The sequence below is a fragment of the Thunnus thynnus genome, chromosome 22 (assembly GCF_963924715.1).
Source record: "Thunnus thynnus chromosome 22, fThuThy2.1, whole genome shotgun sequence".
Taxonomy (NCBI): domain Eukaryota; kingdom Metazoa; phylum Chordata; class Actinopteri; order Scombriformes; family Scombridae; genus Thunnus; species Thunnus thynnus.
The window spans coordinates 13,124,988-13,140,828 of record NC_089538.1 but is presented as its reverse complement, the minus strand read 5'-3'; the positions used below and the strand labels follow the sequence as shown (position 1 = coordinate 13,140,828).

Below are 15,841 nucleotides of genomic sequence, written 5' to 3'. Positions count from 1 at the left end.
GCAGCATCTTATTGGTATCAAGTCATCGTCAGACATGAAGAAATATAGACTGAATCCTGAGATTTGCAAACATGATTTATTAATTAGTATTTTTAAGTACTGACATTGCACATATTCCCCTCCAAAGAAAAGCACACACACACAAATAAAACAAAGAAATAAAGTTTCTTTTCATCAATCCATCCTGAACTGAGGAAAATGAGTAGGTTTTAAGAATTGATCGAGGTGGTAACAGAACTAAACTGACTCCCTTAATGCACCACCAACCTCACACCTGCTTGGTTTTCCCCTCTTCAACCAAATTAAAAAGTTAAATAAAAATCAAGGCTGGTTCCTCTAGTAAACTACTTGATGTGGCCCATCTTGTCAATTAAAGAAAAATGTTTTTAAAGGGGGGTTGGAATAACTGGGCTACCAAGCAGATCATCCATTCTTTCCCATTTTTCTTTTAAAAAGATGTACTTTTACATTTCTAAATATGTTCCCACCACCCACCTGTATCCCCTTCTTCCCTACCCCGTCCCTCTCCAAACGTCAGTGTCTAGACAACACATGACAAGATGGGAGGGGGTGAAGGGGGGTCTGAGGGATGACAGCGAGACAGGGTGGGTTGGAGGATGGGGGAGTGCAGGGAGGGGAGAGCAGTGCATGTGTTCTGAAATAGGTCCAGTTCTTCAACCCTTGGACCTATGAAAAACAAACAAAAAAAAAAGGAAATAAAAAAAACCGCAAGAGACACAGGGATTGACAAAGAGACAGTAAAGAAAACAGACATTAAAATACAAAAGACAAATCTGAAAACAATTTCAGTCCAGGTTCCCAGAGTCTGAGCTTTCACTCAGTAATGTTCCCTGGATTTAAAAAAAAAAAAAGACCAAACATAAGTGGACAAGTCCTGAAAGACTGCATAAAACTATCCCTTTAATACCATCCCTCCACCTTAAATCCATTTACAAGAAAACTTAACCAAACTGCCCGTTAACGTCCGTCATTTAGCCCTCTATGAAAGCCAGCCAGTGAGGCACCTTTAGCACAAGTTATGTCACCCTACACCCTCACGTCTCCCACCCCGCCTGACCCAGTGTTGCACCACTTTAGTGTGGGGTCCCACCTCTTGCCAAGGGTAACATGACTGTTTTCTTGCGAGCGTCACTCTGTTGGTGCCGGGACTGTTGTGGCAGCTTCCTGCTGCGGGGAAGAAAACAAGTCACTTGTGATTGTATCAACACAACCAGTCAAGAAACAGAAATCATGTAAAGATCAGAAAATTGCCATTTTAGCAACTTACCTCAGGTGATTTTGGTGGTTTAGGGGAAGTTCTGGGGGAGGACTTTGGTGATTTGGATGTGGATTTCAGGTCAGCTTGCTTTGAGGTCGGAGGAGGGGTACCAGGCTCCGATGCAGACTTCTCTGTATCGTTCTACAACATGCAGAAACAGAGAAATAGTTTAGTGTTCAACATGAAAGTGTTCAGAGATCATCTGTAGTAAAAAACACACATCAGTATTTACATTTGTTTAACTTTTTGGACCCACAGATTTGCATGGCTGCCCAAAGGAAACAATGTTTTTAACAAAAATGTTAAAAAATTATAACTTGAACACGGATTCTAGCCGTGTCCCATCACCCCATTTTGTACAATACTACACTACTGACCTCACACTGCAACGCTGCTCTCACAGACTGCTAACAGTTAAACTCAGGTCAGTGTCTTGATTGGCTACATCAAACCCATGATTCCAAGTGACGAAGCTGCTTTTCAGCAGAGAAGTGAGTAACATTAGGTGCACCGAACGCCATTAAAAAAAAAAAAAAAAACAACAACAAACAAACCCCCCCCGACAATTTAACATGATGATTGGTGATGGATCACTTGTCATTTACGATACATTTTTACTGAAACAAGTCCACATTTACATACAAAATATGTGCCAAATTAAACAATTCCTCTTTTAAAGTTGTGTATTTTTATACAGGAGTTTGATATGAGTGTTGTTAAGACTGTTTAGTTGGGCCGTGCTTTCAGCGCCTTCAGCAGACACACCCCCAGCGTTTCAGAGCAGAGAATATACTTCTTCCATGATTTTGAACCCTTCATTCAGATTTTTCTCTAGTGTGACAAACTCAGAACACGATTATTGCTTTACACGGACTTTAAAGAAAATGTTCACTGTAGGTTCTGTGTTACTCATGAATATCAAACTGCTGTAGTTTAATACAGAATAATCACACTCACTTTAGAGGTAGAGGACTCAGAGTTCCTTTGTCTACGTCGTCTCGACTGGCGCCGTTGTTTTTTCTGGTCTTGGCCCTCAGCTGCTTCTCCGTTGGTCTGGGGGGCTTCAGAGGTCTCCGTCTGCTCCCGGGTCTCCTCTGGAGCAGCTGCCTGCTGGCCCTCTGTTGGCTCATCAGTAGCTGAATTTGGGCGGAACGGCCTGCGGATCCGAGGACAGAGTATATCAAATAAGCTTTGCATTTGTGGAACCACAATAAACACAAAATATAGGCAATGATGTCAAGTCACCTGCGGTATGGGCGCCAGAATCTACGCCGTGGCGGTCGCTGCGTTTGATTGCCTTCTGCAACTCCGTTCTGTTGCTCTTCAGCTTCCCCCTGACAGAAAAAAAAACAGACAAAACTTAAATCTGGTATGACACAGAACAACCTCACCCTCAGTTTTCTGCTTCATTCTAAGCTCCACACGATGTTTTCTCCCCTCATACTTCCGCTTACATCTTGTCCCTCCTGCCGTGGTCTGCGGGGCCTACGACGGCGCTGCTGAGGTCTCGTACCATCGTTCTCCCCTGATCCCTCGCCCTCAACAGAGGGGGCTTGGCCATCAGCCGGCTTGCCCTGGTCGCCGGGCCGAGGGTTGCGGGGGAAGAACCGTCGACGGAAGCGGCGTTTGTTTGGAGCGTAACGGCTGCCTTTGACTGGAATACCGCCAGGGCCGGTCACATTTGCTGCTTCGGAGCCCTGCGGGACATCAAAAAAAAAAAAAAAAGGAGGGAGGGATTTAAGATCAACAGACATTTGTTGCAATAATCACATTATTGTCAAATTGATTTCACAACTCTCACCTTAGTTGCTTCAATCACATCAAACTCCACAACCTCCCCGTCTCCCACGCTGCGGAGGAATTTCCTAGGATTGTTTTTCTTGATAGCAGTCTGAGGAGGCAGATTAAGCATCAAAAGATGGTACTAATCCATAAAACATTAAGTCCCTTAATTTGCCCTCACCTTACCTGATGAACAAACACATCCTCTTTGGTATCATTCCTGTGAGGAAATAAAACCTGATTAAAAGCAAACTCTGCTCACAGGGATTTAAACCATTGATTTCATTCAACCACTGCTACTAGAAACCTGATTGTGCACTCAAGTCATAGTGACGTAGGTCATTAAAGGGAACATAGTACCTGTTTATGAAGCCATATCCGTTACGTACATTGAACCATTTCACTGTGCCTTGCACCAAGGTGGCTGCAACAACAGGTAGCACACAATTATAAAGTTATATATCTAGACAATAAAAGGCAAAGAACATAATATACTCTTATCTTGCTTGTATTAGTGGCAGATCTGCTAACAAGAAGAAATGGGAGCGCAGTGGGTCAATCATTAACAGTAAGACTTTGAAACCAGGTCTACACTAGGTCAAAAGGGAGGGGCTGCAAAACAAGGATACCCGTTTTTCACCTCGAAAAAAACCCTGAAACTTTTTCATCTTCCTCATGAAGCAAAAGCAGTGAGTGGTTTCTTTTTTTATTTTTTATTTTTAAAAGCACCTGATCGCATTTAATTGGTTCATTTGCTTCTCACAAATGATTTGCACCTGTGTGAGAGCGCGTGCACGTCCTGCTTGGAGCGCGTGGCAGCTGATAAAGACAAAATTTAGATCATGTGTTCACATTCTTAATACAAAAATAATACAGATTCGTCCTGTTTTCACCAGTTAAAAAAGGAGAACTCATAAAAAGTTGAATCCATTAAACTCCAGATGAGCGCAAACATGTAGGAAGAAACACATTCATGTCCAGGTGACCAGGTGAAAAATTAAATAACTTTTCAGCTCTATGGCTCTGGAGCTGATGTTTAGTTTGTGGACGCATTGGCGTCATTGGTATAAATAGTTGCGCCTCACAAAACCCACGCGTAAAACACCTGACACGTGTTGCTGCCAAAAACGAAACTCACCACGGTGTCAACCGAAGAAGTGATAATAATGATTGATAATCATTTGTCGATATTAAAATGAGTGACAGCCTGTAATATGGACAACAGACAACCAACACAGTCACACACATGAAGAAGCTTTACGTTCCTGAGACAATATCAGTCAACTTTACGCAGCTACAATACAGTCTGTATAAGTCGCTCATCCATAAGACGCTCATGAACGCGTACCGGTACAATCAATGGACCATGATGACTTTCTACACCCACCTATGACTTTCCTCTCCGGCTGAGGCTTGTCTTCCACCGGTGCCGATGGTGGAGCGCTCTGCGCCTCGGCGTCGGTCATGCTCGCTTGTCGGTTTATTACACTTTCACTCCTGGTGTCCCCCTCCCTCCTGCTCTTCCCGAAAGTTTCTATCCGACACGGCTAAGTTTTTATCCCGACATCCCCTCTGTTTCCCGGACGAAAGCCGCGCCCTCATTGGTTTCAGGAGAGCCCGAGGCGGAGTGTGATTGGCTGAGCGCGGCCGGCAATTGGGAGGGAAAAATTGACAGGTGGAGGACAGGTATGACTAGGAGGAGCCTGATTTTATAACGGGAAGGGTGTGTTGTTTTTTTCTCCAGGATGTTATCATAACGGTACATATTAAACAGGAGCACAAAGCAATAATCAGTTTAAAATGATTGTGTGTTTATGATAAGCCTTAACAGTTTATTTTAGTGGTTGTGAAAGACAAACAATCATACAGACAAGACATTGAATGCCTCATATCTCAGGCTTGATTTAACATCACATGGAGCAACTACAGACTCCTTTAACTGAAATTATTATGCTTTTGGTGCAAATTTGACTCTAAACCTGTCAAAATATGTCTGCAAGACAGTAGTCCATGCAATAATACCACAATTACATTACAATCATTCACTTGTGACACCAGTGAGTGAGAAAAACAGTGTTCACAATAAAAAAAAGATGAGAAAAACATGACATATTAACAGTTTTATCTGCTGCTAAGGTGATATACGAATGATGTTTTGTTATTTAATTGTAATCCAGTTCATGATAGATCTATAAATTACTGTTCTCTGCAGGATGCTGGTTTTGGCAACATGAGCAGCTCATGACTGTAACAGCTGGAGAGTTATTTGACTGGCTTTATTACAATAAATCAGATTGTTGTGCTAAAATAGCATGAGATGTAGTTCAGTGCATAACAAGTCAGCTCCAATCTCACCAATTTGCACTTTCAGACATCGATGCTGCAGCACAAATATCCCAAAACATATTTGTGCTTGTTATATATAAATATGTTCTCTCTTTTTTTGTTTTCAGTTTTTGCTTTTTATTTGTTGTCAACAAGTCTTGAAAACCTGTTGCTTTGGTTCATCAGACAAATGCAGCCAGTAGAGGCAGAAAACTGTGTGTGACGAGATGATGATGACTTATATTTGGATGAAAATCTGTCCGGGGATGAGAATATGAAGCTGGGATAAAATATGATATGCTAAGTGAGAAAAAAATCTCTCACCAAGCAATTACATCATCGTATTAATACTGTATTATATTACTGGAAAAACTGATCAGGAACTAATTTCCTTGCCTCAGTCCTCTTATGGTTTTCTGCTGCTCTGCACTGGATGAAGCTTCGACAACATCTGGATTATTAAATGAGCATTTTATGATGATTATGATCTTTAAATAAATATCCCCTCTAACTTTTAAATGCCGGTTTGCCCCGAGAGCTGGCTTGCTGAGGTTTCATGAACTTTAATAATAAAATTTCAGCTGTCGTAAGATTAAGAAGGTAATTTCTGAATTTTTATTCTGGGGTTAAGCGTGCACTTGTAGTGCCAGCCTGAGCATATAGGTCATACCCCTCCAGTTTCAAGCCACTACATTTAACCCAGCAGCTTTAAGAACTGCCAAGTTCATCAATAACATTTGCTGAGCACAGAAGCCTCCCTCAGTCTCTGAGCAGAATAAAAACACATTAATTAATTAAGTGTAATTATAAGTAACAGAGGGAATTACAGCCAGTAGAAAGACACACAGTCAGGATGATAGCAAAGTATTCAAAGATATAGGGAAGATTTCTTTCACCATTTCACCATTTCTTAAGTTCACTGAATGGAAAGTCCTGTGCAAACCCTGATCATAGACTGTAAAACATAAACCCTGACCTGCACTCTCTGTATGCTGCATATGGAGGAGAAGAGCTCGTTTTTCCCCCTTTAATATGCAAGTAAAGACAGTTTCTACCAGGCATGGTGCACTATTATTATGGTCTCAATATGGCAGCAAACTTTGTGCAGCAAAGTGAAATGAATAACAAGGAGATATAAGTGTCTAAGTGAGAAAAGCATTAATTAAAAAACCACAGCTGAACATTTTTATTCATTACAGACGCCTGTGAACAAAACAAGAGATGTGTGGATGAATCAGCTGCGTACAGGGAGGGCTCCTCTCAGAAAAGTCAATAAGTTCAGGACAAGAGATGATCAGTACATGATGCACTAGAATGAAAAGTCACGCATGCGCACAGTGTGCTAAATTGCCGAGGTTTGCGATTGGATGAAAGTAACGTCAAGCCCCACACAGTTAGCCACGAGGAGACCGGAAAAGTTGCAACTTCATCTTCAATGTAAAACTGTGTTTATGTCAATTAAGGGGGAAAAAGAGAATATTTCTGTGCACATTTAAGTCTTCAAGAACAAGACAGATTCTCTCTTCTGAGCCTTAAATTCAGTCATAATAAGAAGACGTTCAACAATTAAACAAATAATAATAATAAAAAAAACTCAGAACATCTACAGAAGACTCCTCGTTCCATCACTATGTTGTACAAAATTCCTGTGAGGGTATCGAATCAAAATGCTCATATATCACATTCAAATGTTTACTCAAGCAAATAAAGTAAACCAGTATTAACAGCAAATTGTAGTACCTGTACTAAGTCAAATGAATCCAAAGCTCAGTTTTGTGCTTAAAATGTGAGTAAACAACCACCAATACTATAAATATACTTTTTATCTCTAATTGAAGCACATCTAAAACAGGTGAAACCAAAATAATGTTGTATACACTGTATACAAAACAAATTAAGTATTAAAAATGAAGAATAAAAAGCTTTCAGACAGTACCATAACTTTACATTACTTACATATATTGTGTCACATTGTACTCTGTATTAGAGCATGATCAATATAACAGCACAGTTATTGTCTGACGTTAGTTTAACACAGATATATCAGTATTGGTGTTTGCATCAGCGTTTATGTAACAAGGTGCAACATGTTTGAGGTGATGTTACAGACGGTGTTGCCATTAGATGATTTGTCCATCAGGTAAAGTGGTCACATTTTTTTTTATAATAAGGGATCATTATCAAGAATGTTTTTTATGTTATGTGTTAAACATACATATCTGCTGTCAATCAATAGCTTATATTAGAAAAAAAAAGAAGAAAGAAGAAAACAGACTTTATTCATCACAACAAATTCCATTTAATCACAGTCCAAATATTAAACATTGTAAATTGAAATTATGATCAGGTCTTGTGACAGGAAATATAAAATAGAAGGACAATGACAATAAAATAAGAATAACAATTAAAAAGAAATTGAATTATATATATTTCCAATTACCTATACTATACCTATACTAATAACCTATACTACAATATCGCACATTGTATTATACTGAGATTACATTTATATTCTGGAGTACGATGTAGCAAAATAACTGACATTAAAGGTGCAGTTTGTAGAATTTAGTGGCATCTAGCAGAACAGACTTGGCAGAAATGGAATATAATATTCATATGTATGTTTTAATTAGTGTATAATCACCTGAAAATAAGGATAGTTGTGTTTTACATTAGTGTTACCTTAGAATGAGCCCTTTATACCTACATAAGAAGCAGGTCCTCTTCTATGGAGGCCGCCATGTTGCACCACCATGTTTGTACGGTAGCTCAGAATGGACAAACCAAATACTGGTTCTAGAGAGGGCCTTTTGAGTTTTTTGCGAGTTTCACGACCACTGTAGGTTCTCCTACATGCTTGGAGGGGGGGGCGGGGGGGGTATTTTCCCCGGATGTTGTAGTCACAACCCGCCCTACTCTGCCTCTGATTGGTTGACCCTGCACCCTAACTCTAACCAACCTCACTCCTAATGCCTAACCTAACGAAGGCTATGAAGTGCTAGCCAATCAGAAGCAGAGTAGGGTGGGTCACGACTATGACCTCCTGGGAAAAAAAATTTGCAAGCTCGCCACTTGATGCCATCAAATCCCACACAATGCACCTTTAAGCTTACAAACTGCCATCTCCATGACAACTGCTCAAACTCCATCCTCTGACGAAAAGATGGGATGTGGGTGAAAGCCCCCGAAAAAGCTAATAAGTGGACACTGAGTTATGTATTGAGTAATATATTTTGTGTAAGAAGATTTTTTTAAAAATATTTCTGTAAAAAAAAAAAGCAAGCTACAGACCATGCAGGGATGTCATGACGTCATAACACTGTTGTATTTAACGTCTTATAATAACACATTTAATTTGTACCGCGCTTTTCATTCATAGTGAAACTCAAAATGCTACAGTATTGATAACATAAAGATAATAATAATAAAATCCTCCCTGAATAGACGCTTTTCAGGCAGTTTTTGGGGGGGTTTTACTCTGATGGCTCCGACAGGAAAAGGAGTGTTAGACGTGCTCGGTGTTGTGACAGTGGTGAGGAGCTGGATGAGGGAGAGCCAGAGAAGGTGGAGTGCAGGCTGCAGACATACATACATACATACAGACACTCAGACATACATCCAGACATTCATAGCGGGGTCCAGGACTGTGCTGACTGCTCACGGTTGTGCGCCTCCGTAGCTACGAGGTGATCTGTACTCTGGATTACCAACCAGCAGGAGACGAGAGGAGAGTAGGAACGACTGCAATGAAAGAGGAATAAAGAGAGATAGCTTAAAAAAAAAAAGAAAAAAGAGGGGGGGAGCAACATCGCAAACGAGCCAGCGAGCAGGAGACAGACCCCGGCCAGACGCACGAACACAGGGCGGTAAAAGAGGAGGAAGAGGAGGAATTAAAGGGGAGAAAGGCTGCTAAGTAACACCAGAAGAGGAGAGCCATTATCACTAGGGTAAGTTCCCTATCATAACATCTAATAGACGGGGCGTGTTTGCGCCTGAGCAGACGAGTTATCCTATGCACATGTCTGTCTCAGGCTGTATTATGGTATATTCCCTTTAAACGCCCCCCGATGAAGTAATAACACCCGCCTGCTGCACAAGAGGAGCGGCTCCGGTCAACTTAACGAGCGCGTCTTTATGACCCAACCTAAAATAAATGGAAAATACCGCTCGCCTTTGTTTCATTGTTAGAAGCTTCTGAGTGTTTCCAGACTTGATTTGTCATTCATGGAGACTTTGTATCGCTGTCACACGCATGCCACTCAGCCCACAACATAACTAAACTTCACTGTATCGCCTCCTCTGTGCGCTGCTGCGCGCCGTAGCCATCGAGAGTATTATTAGCTTAGTCATTACTGTACAGCAGCGGGCCAAAAAATGCAACCAATGCACACATATCTGTGGGCGTGTTGACGCTCAGCGGGGAGTTAAAATAACCAGAGTCATTTAAACGAGAGTCTGCATCCACATTGGTGTTTGATGCATTGAAGGTTGTCATTTTGCCTTGAATCTCTTCGTCAGGAGGGCCTCGGCCTGAGTGCAGTCAGTCAGTGCGCATGGATGCGCCTCCGGGACACCGTCCCGTTTTTTATGCGTTACCGACGACGGGGCCGTGGCACGTCCTGTGCGCACTAGGCCGCAGTCAACACTGCGGACACACTGTACAACAAGCTGTCCCGAGGTGCGACTTTTCGCCCCGAGCATGAAATGTTTCATGTGTTCGTTTACACATCACGGGAGGTCGTTAAATATAAGTCACGCCTGCTAAACGTTTGATTTATGGGTCATTAGCGCGGATTAGCGGCCCCGGTTTAACCCGGTGACCAGACGTCCTAAGTGGGCAGTAAAAGTCACAACTTATTAGTCAGGGATGTGTTTATCTTTTAAACCCTGTTAGGTAGTTGTTAAACTTTTTACAGTGAAGTGTCAGTTATATTGTACTCGTGGCAGGTAGCTCTGCTGATCCACCGGGACAACACAGATATATAAAAAAAAAGTTGGACTGTGCAGCTTGTAACGAGCAGGTTTAAGGCGCAGCATGTTCAAAAAAGTGCAGATAAATAAGTTCAAATTATAATGTTTACTTTGTGATAATGTTATGTTTTGCTTTTACAGCAGGACGAGGCTTGTAAAAGCACAACAGCATATGAATTAAAGTGTCATTTCCTCTGCAGCTTTGAAGTTTGAATTGGTGTCACTGGACAGCTCTCAGATTTCTTCTTCTGCTGATATACAGTAGCTGACAGATATTCACCAATGCAGCTCTGACTGCTTGTCTTTTCATTACTAAATTAACATTGTGAAGTTGGATCTGACCTGAAAGTTTTTTTTTTTGTGTAGGTGTTGGTGCTTTCATGCAACATTTAGCTTATATAAACACAGTGGCTGGTGATTCGCTCTCAGTGGGAAAAAGTCATTAATATTGTGATTGTTAAAGACAAGCTGGTGAAGACTTGGGCTGGGTATTTAACCTCAGTACTTTTTTTTGGCACTGAGTATGAAAAAGTACAGAAAAGTACAAAAAGTTAGCATTGCAAAAGGTTTAGGCAAGGTTCTTGTTAGACAACTTTTAATATTTGAGAAGATTGGTTGATTTTGTTTAATTGGAAAGGGGTTAATTGAAAAAGTATGAAACTGTATTGGCACTAGTATTGAAAAATGTAAAATACCCAGTTCTAGTAAAAGCATTCAGTACTGGTTTCACTCAGAGGTCAGAAATGTGTATCACTGATTTGTGATGCATCCATTCAGAACAGTTAAAGACAAATTTCACAGTATATCCTGATACTACAGTAATCATATCTGGCCTGATATTACAGTCGATATGAACTGTACTAATGTGTGTATCCTGTGACCTCTGCAGCAGGCATGGCAGATGCAGAGCTGGACTTCCAGACGGGTGATGCCGGGGCATCCGCCACCTTCCCCATGCAGTGCTCGGCCCTGCGCAAAAACGGCTTTGTCGTGCTGAAAGGCCGACCTTGCAAGATCGTTGAGATGTCCACCTCCAAGACTGGCAAGCACGGCCACGCTAAGGTCAGTAATGGAAAACAAAAAACCCACTAAACGGTGCCAGATGATGATGACTCTACAGCTGCATCGATTTAAATCAGTCAGGTTACGAACGACTCCATTAGAGGCCTGATTGTTGGTCCTCTCTGCGTTTTGTGCTCGTGCAGGTCCACTTGGTTGGTATCGACATCTTCTCTGGGAAGAAGTATGAAGATATCTGTCCCTCCACCCACAACATGGACGTCCCTAACATCAAGAGAATGGATTACCAGGTGAGACAGCTGCAGGACCGAGGAGGACTGCTGTTACCTGAGTGTTTGTGTGCTCCGTACAACTTCTCTCAAACTCCACAACACCAGTAGAAGCTTTTTATCCAGATTTAAGTCATATTATGTGATGTTACTTGGGTCATTTTCTCAGATTTTCTGTCTAGAAAACTGGGTTTGCATCCTGTATCGATCAGTGATAATTGTTTTTATGGTCTCCCTTTGCAGGGAATGAGTTATAACATTATAGTCACGACTTTGATATTCCGGTAATATTCACAAATACGCTCTGGTCTTTGATAAGTCCTAGATTTGGCTGCTGAGGGACAATTAGTGGTTGGATGGTAATTAGAAGAAGCCTGATGATTATTAGTCAGCTAAGAATCTCTTTAGTGAGAAAAAGCCCCAAGGAAGATGAGCTTTGCAGACATAAAGAAAGAAAAGAGAAGCAACAATCAGTAAATCTGGTACTCGAGTGAAGGGAAAAGGCTGGTTCATCTAGAAGTGACTGTTGGAAACTCTCATTCAGTCTTTTAGGATGTTACTCAGCTTTAGCCGAAGCTCGATTCACTGTGAAATAGTGCAACAGAGCACATGAAGAAACCATATTAACATGTTTTAATTTTTTGTCAAAGTGATCATTGTGCAGTCACGCAGCTCAAAGCACAAATCGATCTGAAACGTCTCTTCTTATGGTGCGTTCACATGCTCGTTAGAAGCAGTAAGAACATCGATATATTAAGAAATGGCTGGTGAACAGCGTTGCATTCATGAGCGAGGACAGTACTTCTTAAGAACCACTTAGCCCTAGAAACCAAAAAGTCACTATTAAAAATATGAAAACAACAGAGGAAGTGTTTCTGTTTGTAAGAAAGTTTCTTTGGTTGAGCATAAACAAGACAGATACTCACATAATTAACATACTTTTAATTACTTACAGCTGATCTGTTTATGATAGTGAATTTAAGGCAGCAAATCAACAGTTGCAAGTCAAAAATGGAAAAGCCTGTCCTAAAAAAACCATAAATATGATGATTTGTATTATAATCGAATATTTTTTCATTAAAAAGTAGCCAACCTTTAAATCTACACTGACTGATGTGTATAAGATCATTTTTCCTTCTCTTTGTCACCTTTGAAAATCAAATTATACACTTATGAACATACTGTATCTCTAATATGTTCATCCCAACCCATCATGTTATTTATACCAACATACTTCAGAGGAAATACAGATTTCAACTGATCAAACCAGTAGGATTAAAACGGTGCAAAACAAACTGCAGAGTGTGTTTATCACATGTAACATAATATGCATAATTGTATGCCTGCTCAAGGGTAATAAAAATGCTGTTTAAAATGTTATTTCTGCACTGCAATATCATGCAACATTTAATTTCAAGTGTAATAGTGGGAATAGTTGTTAATGGTTCCAGGAGGAAATAACGTCAGTTGTGTTTGAAATGGACGTAAGCTGAAATGTTTGTTCATGAAATCAGCTTAATGCATGCTACATAAAATTTATGAATCACACATGCATACTTAGAAAACTACCGGTTGTATATACATGTAAGGAATCCAAAAAAGATACACTTGATTAATCCTATGCTCTGCCTGTATCACCCTTCCTCCCTCTTCCCTTTGCTCTCCCAGCTGATCGGGATCACGGATGGCTACCTGTCCCTGCTCCAGGACAGCGGGGAAGTGAGAGAGGACCTGAAGATCCCAGAGGGAGACCTGGGCAAAGAGATAGAGAGCAAGCATGATGCCGGAGAGGAAATCCTGGTCAGTACTGTAGTATTTTGTTATGTTCTGAAAAACAGGCGTCAGTTATGAACTTCTCTTGAAAGCTAAATGAACCTTTCTGTTCTTGTCTCTGAAAGAGACATTTCAGTGTTCGGGAAATTGTAGCGACGTTGAACATGTTGACATGTTTTACAAGTGCATTTGCTAGAAAATTAAAGACTATGAAAAAAATACATGAATCTGGTAGTTTGAGACTTTAACTTTCAATAGAAAAACCAAACCGTGGTGTGAAGAGCATCTTATCCAAACCACACACACACACATTAACAAATCCGCCTTGTTTTGTCTCCTCAGATCACTGTTCTAAATGCAATGGAGGAAGAAGCTGCAATCGGCATCAAAGCGTTGGGTAAATAAGCCACCGCAGGTAAATACAGAGACACAGCTGTATCGACACACAGCTGTCCTCTCACACCCCCCCCCCCCTCTCCCTCTAACCACCGCCTGACCCAAGCCTGCCTGAGGAGGAGCGTGTGTGTGTGCGTCATATAAAATTATATATATGTGTGTGTGTGTGTGTGTGAGTTTGGGTGTTACACCCCAAGCCACCAGCATGTGCCATGCCAGTGCAGTATGTATGTGTGTGAATGTGTGTGTGTGAATGTGTGTGTGTGTGTGTGTGACGTCATGCAGTTCATCAGTGGAGCAAACGGGGGAGGTCGAGAAAAAGAAAACGCCACTTTAAAATGTTACATATATTTACAATTATACATTTCCGCTATACTGGAAATAGTTTCTCCATATTATTGCATTGCATAAGTATGTTTTTTTTTTGTGTATATATTTGTTTGAACTGGACATATCGGTGACGAGCGGGAAATTTTATAACTGACGAAATGTAACTAAGTCAAAATTTGAAGCTTGTATGAAAGGTCGCTGGTTACTTACCTGCCCCTTCATTTGTTTTCATGTTAACACTATTATGAGCATGTGTACCTTTTATTTTTTATGTAGCACTATGGAATATAAATGAGAACTATTGTATTTTGGAGCAATGTTGTATTGTTTTTTTTTTCCTGTGGCCAGCACTTCATTTTACAGCCTGATCTGATAACGCGACGCTGAACGAGTAGCCGTTCGCTTCCTGTATTTCCTGCTACAACTGTTGAAACTGTCTCCTGCACTTTCTTACCTGCAAAACTGTGGGGCTGTAGAATAAAGTGTCCACTAAAAAAAAAAAAAAAAGAAAGAAAAGCTGTCGGTTGTGCAACGTTTCCTCCACAAAGGCTAGTTGAAACACTAATTGTCACTTTAAAATTCCTTTTTTTTTCCATTTTCTTTCTCTGATTTCTCACTTTTCTTCCTTTTTTCTTCTTCTTCTTCTCTTTTCTTCCCCTTGTAATTCTGTTTCAGGGGCAAAAACGAGATGCACTGGACCTGGGGGGAAAAGGAGGGGATGTTGCCTCGTCAATGCTATCCTCCCTCTTTTTTTTCTTTCTTTTATGTCTTTTCTTTGTCATACTCGCTCTCCCTCACTCTGTTTTCTGACCCGCTTTCGGGTTCAATTAGAACTTTTAATAATTGGAAATGTCAAACTGTAAAAAAAACAAAACAAAAAAAACACCCCATGTACATGCACACATAACTGTAATAAAACAGTCCAGATGTATAAAGAAAATAGGTCAGACGTGTCAGAGGAAGGTTTCTAATGATTGAGTAGCGATTTGCCATCAGGGGAAAACTGGTGATAATGTCACAACTGTATTTTTTTTTTTTTTAAATATGTTCCCCTGTTTTATGAAGGGCTTCAACTCTAAATCTGTATTGTTCTGTTGAGGCTTGTTCAGCGTGTGTGTGCCATCCAGGATTGGTACTGAATACAAGACTAGATCATGTCTTTTCTGTATGGCACTTTTCTCTTGGTGATTCATCTGAACAAGCCTTCCTTGTTGTTTATTTTCTGGAACATGTATCACCTGAAACTTGTCTATTAAACAAAAGGTTACCAACATGGCGCACAGAGGTTTGGTTTCTATTTGTCTCAAGGCTTTAACAAAAAAAAAAAAAAAAGAAAGTGTCAAAGAGAAACAAAAACCCTGCTTCAAGAACATACAAATTCAGCCAAACCTCCATTTAACTTCATTCACTTCTTAGAAACTCCTTGGCAGAGACACCTCAGCCCGGGGGACTTCACACTGAGCTTGTTTGGAGAAAAAAAACGACTGGATTGCAGAGTATTATTTGGAAGTACTCTTAGCAGACAAGTTGTGGCAGTTTGGTATCCTTACTTTGTGTTCATACAGCAAGTCCAAACTGTGCAGAATGTCTCCATGGCTAAAAACAATAAAGATGACACAAACTCTTGGATGTGGCGTTTGCTTATTTGTTTTTTTATTAAGCAACACAAAAGCTTTAAAACAGCAGAGACTTAAAC

The 15,841-nt window shown here is 40.6% G+C and overlaps 2 protein-coding genes across 10 annotated transcripts; one reads left to right on the top strand and one right to left on the bottom strand.

Annotated features, from left to right (window-relative positions):
• Positions 1-57: 57 nt before the first annotated feature.
• On the bottom strand, positions 58-4,610 carry LOC137174842 (Y-box-binding protein 2-A-like). 4 transcript variants are annotated; one of them, XM_067580326.1, is made up of 10 exons: positions 4,449-4,609; positions 3,422-3,485; positions 3,248-3,281; positions 3,081-3,170; positions 2,734-2,976; positions 2,525-2,613; positions 2,237-2,435; positions 1,289-1,420; positions 1,112-1,188; positions 58-687 (listed from the first exon to the last, which is right to left on the bottom strand). In XM_067580326.1, the coding sequence occupies exons 1-9, from the start codon at positions 4,525-4,527 to the stop codon at positions 1,150-1,152; spliced, it is 969 nt and encodes a 322-aa protein (XP_067436427.1). In that variant the 5' UTR covers positions 4,528-4,609; the 3' UTR covers positions 58-687; positions 1,112-1,149. The 4 variants fall into 4 exon arrangements, with proteins under 4 accessions (XP_067436427.1, XP_067436429.1, XP_067436430.1 ...); XM_067580328.1 differs by having other exon boundaries at positions 1,112-1,185; XM_067580329.1 differs by lacking the exon at positions 58-687 and adding an exon at positions 704-851 and having other exon boundaries at positions 1,112-1,185; positions 4,449-4,610.
• Positions 4,611-8,906: 4,296 nt separating this feature from the next.
• LOC137175083 (eukaryotic translation initiation factor 5A-1) lies at positions 8,907-15,774 on the top strand. Of its 6 annotated transcripts, none has more exons than XM_067580745.1 (6): positions 8,908-9,333; positions 11,247-11,419; positions 11,563-11,667; positions 13,315-13,446; positions 13,762-13,834; positions 14,494-15,774. In XM_067580745.1, the coding sequence occupies exons 2-5, from the start codon at positions 11,252-11,254 to the stop codon at positions 13,822-13,824; spliced, it is 468 nt and encodes a 155-aa protein (XP_067436846.1). In that variant the 5' UTR covers positions 8,908-9,333; positions 11,247-11,251; the 3' UTR covers positions 13,825-13,834; positions 14,494-15,774. The 6 variants fall into 6 exon arrangements, 5 of the variants coding, with proteins under 5 accessions (XP_067436849.1, XP_067436846.1, XP_067436847.1 ...); XR_010925561.1 differs by having other exon boundaries at positions 8,909-9,333; positions 13,762-14,693; positions 14,821-15,774; XM_067580746.1 differs by having other exon boundaries at positions 8,909-9,333; positions 14,821-15,774.
• Positions 15,775-15,841: the final 67 nt, after the last annotated feature.

What these genes read in the sequence shown, in the direction of transcription:
- LOC137174842 (XM_067580326.1), bottom strand. Translation starts at nt 4,527, where the DNA reads ATGACCGACGCCGAGGCGCAGAGCGCTCCACCATCGGCACCGGTGGAA. An exon ending in GCCGGAGAGGAAAGTCATAG is followed by an intron (nt 3,486 to 4,448) that starts GTGGGTGTAGAA and finishes CTGTTGTTGCAG; the next exon opens with CCACCTTGGTGCAAGGCACA. An exon ending in CACGGCAGGAGGGACAAGAT is followed by an intron (nt 2,614 to 2,733) that starts GTAAGCGGAAGT and finishes TTTTTCTGTCAG; the next exon opens with GGGGAAGCTGAAGAGCAACA.
- LOC137175083 (XM_067580748.1), top strand. Translation starts at nt 11,252, where the DNA reads ATGGCAGATGCAGAGCTGGACTTCCAGACGGGTGATGCCGGGGCATCC. An exon ending in GCAAGCACGGCCACGCTAAG is followed by an intron (nt 11,420 to 11,562) that starts GTCAGTAATGGA and finishes GTGCTCGTGCAG; the next exon opens with GTCCACTTGGTTGGTATCGA. An exon ending in TCAAGAGAATGGATTACCAG is followed by an intron (nt 11,668 to 13,314) that starts GTGAGACAGCTG and finishes TTGCTCTCCCAG; the next exon opens with CTGATCGGGATCACGGATGG.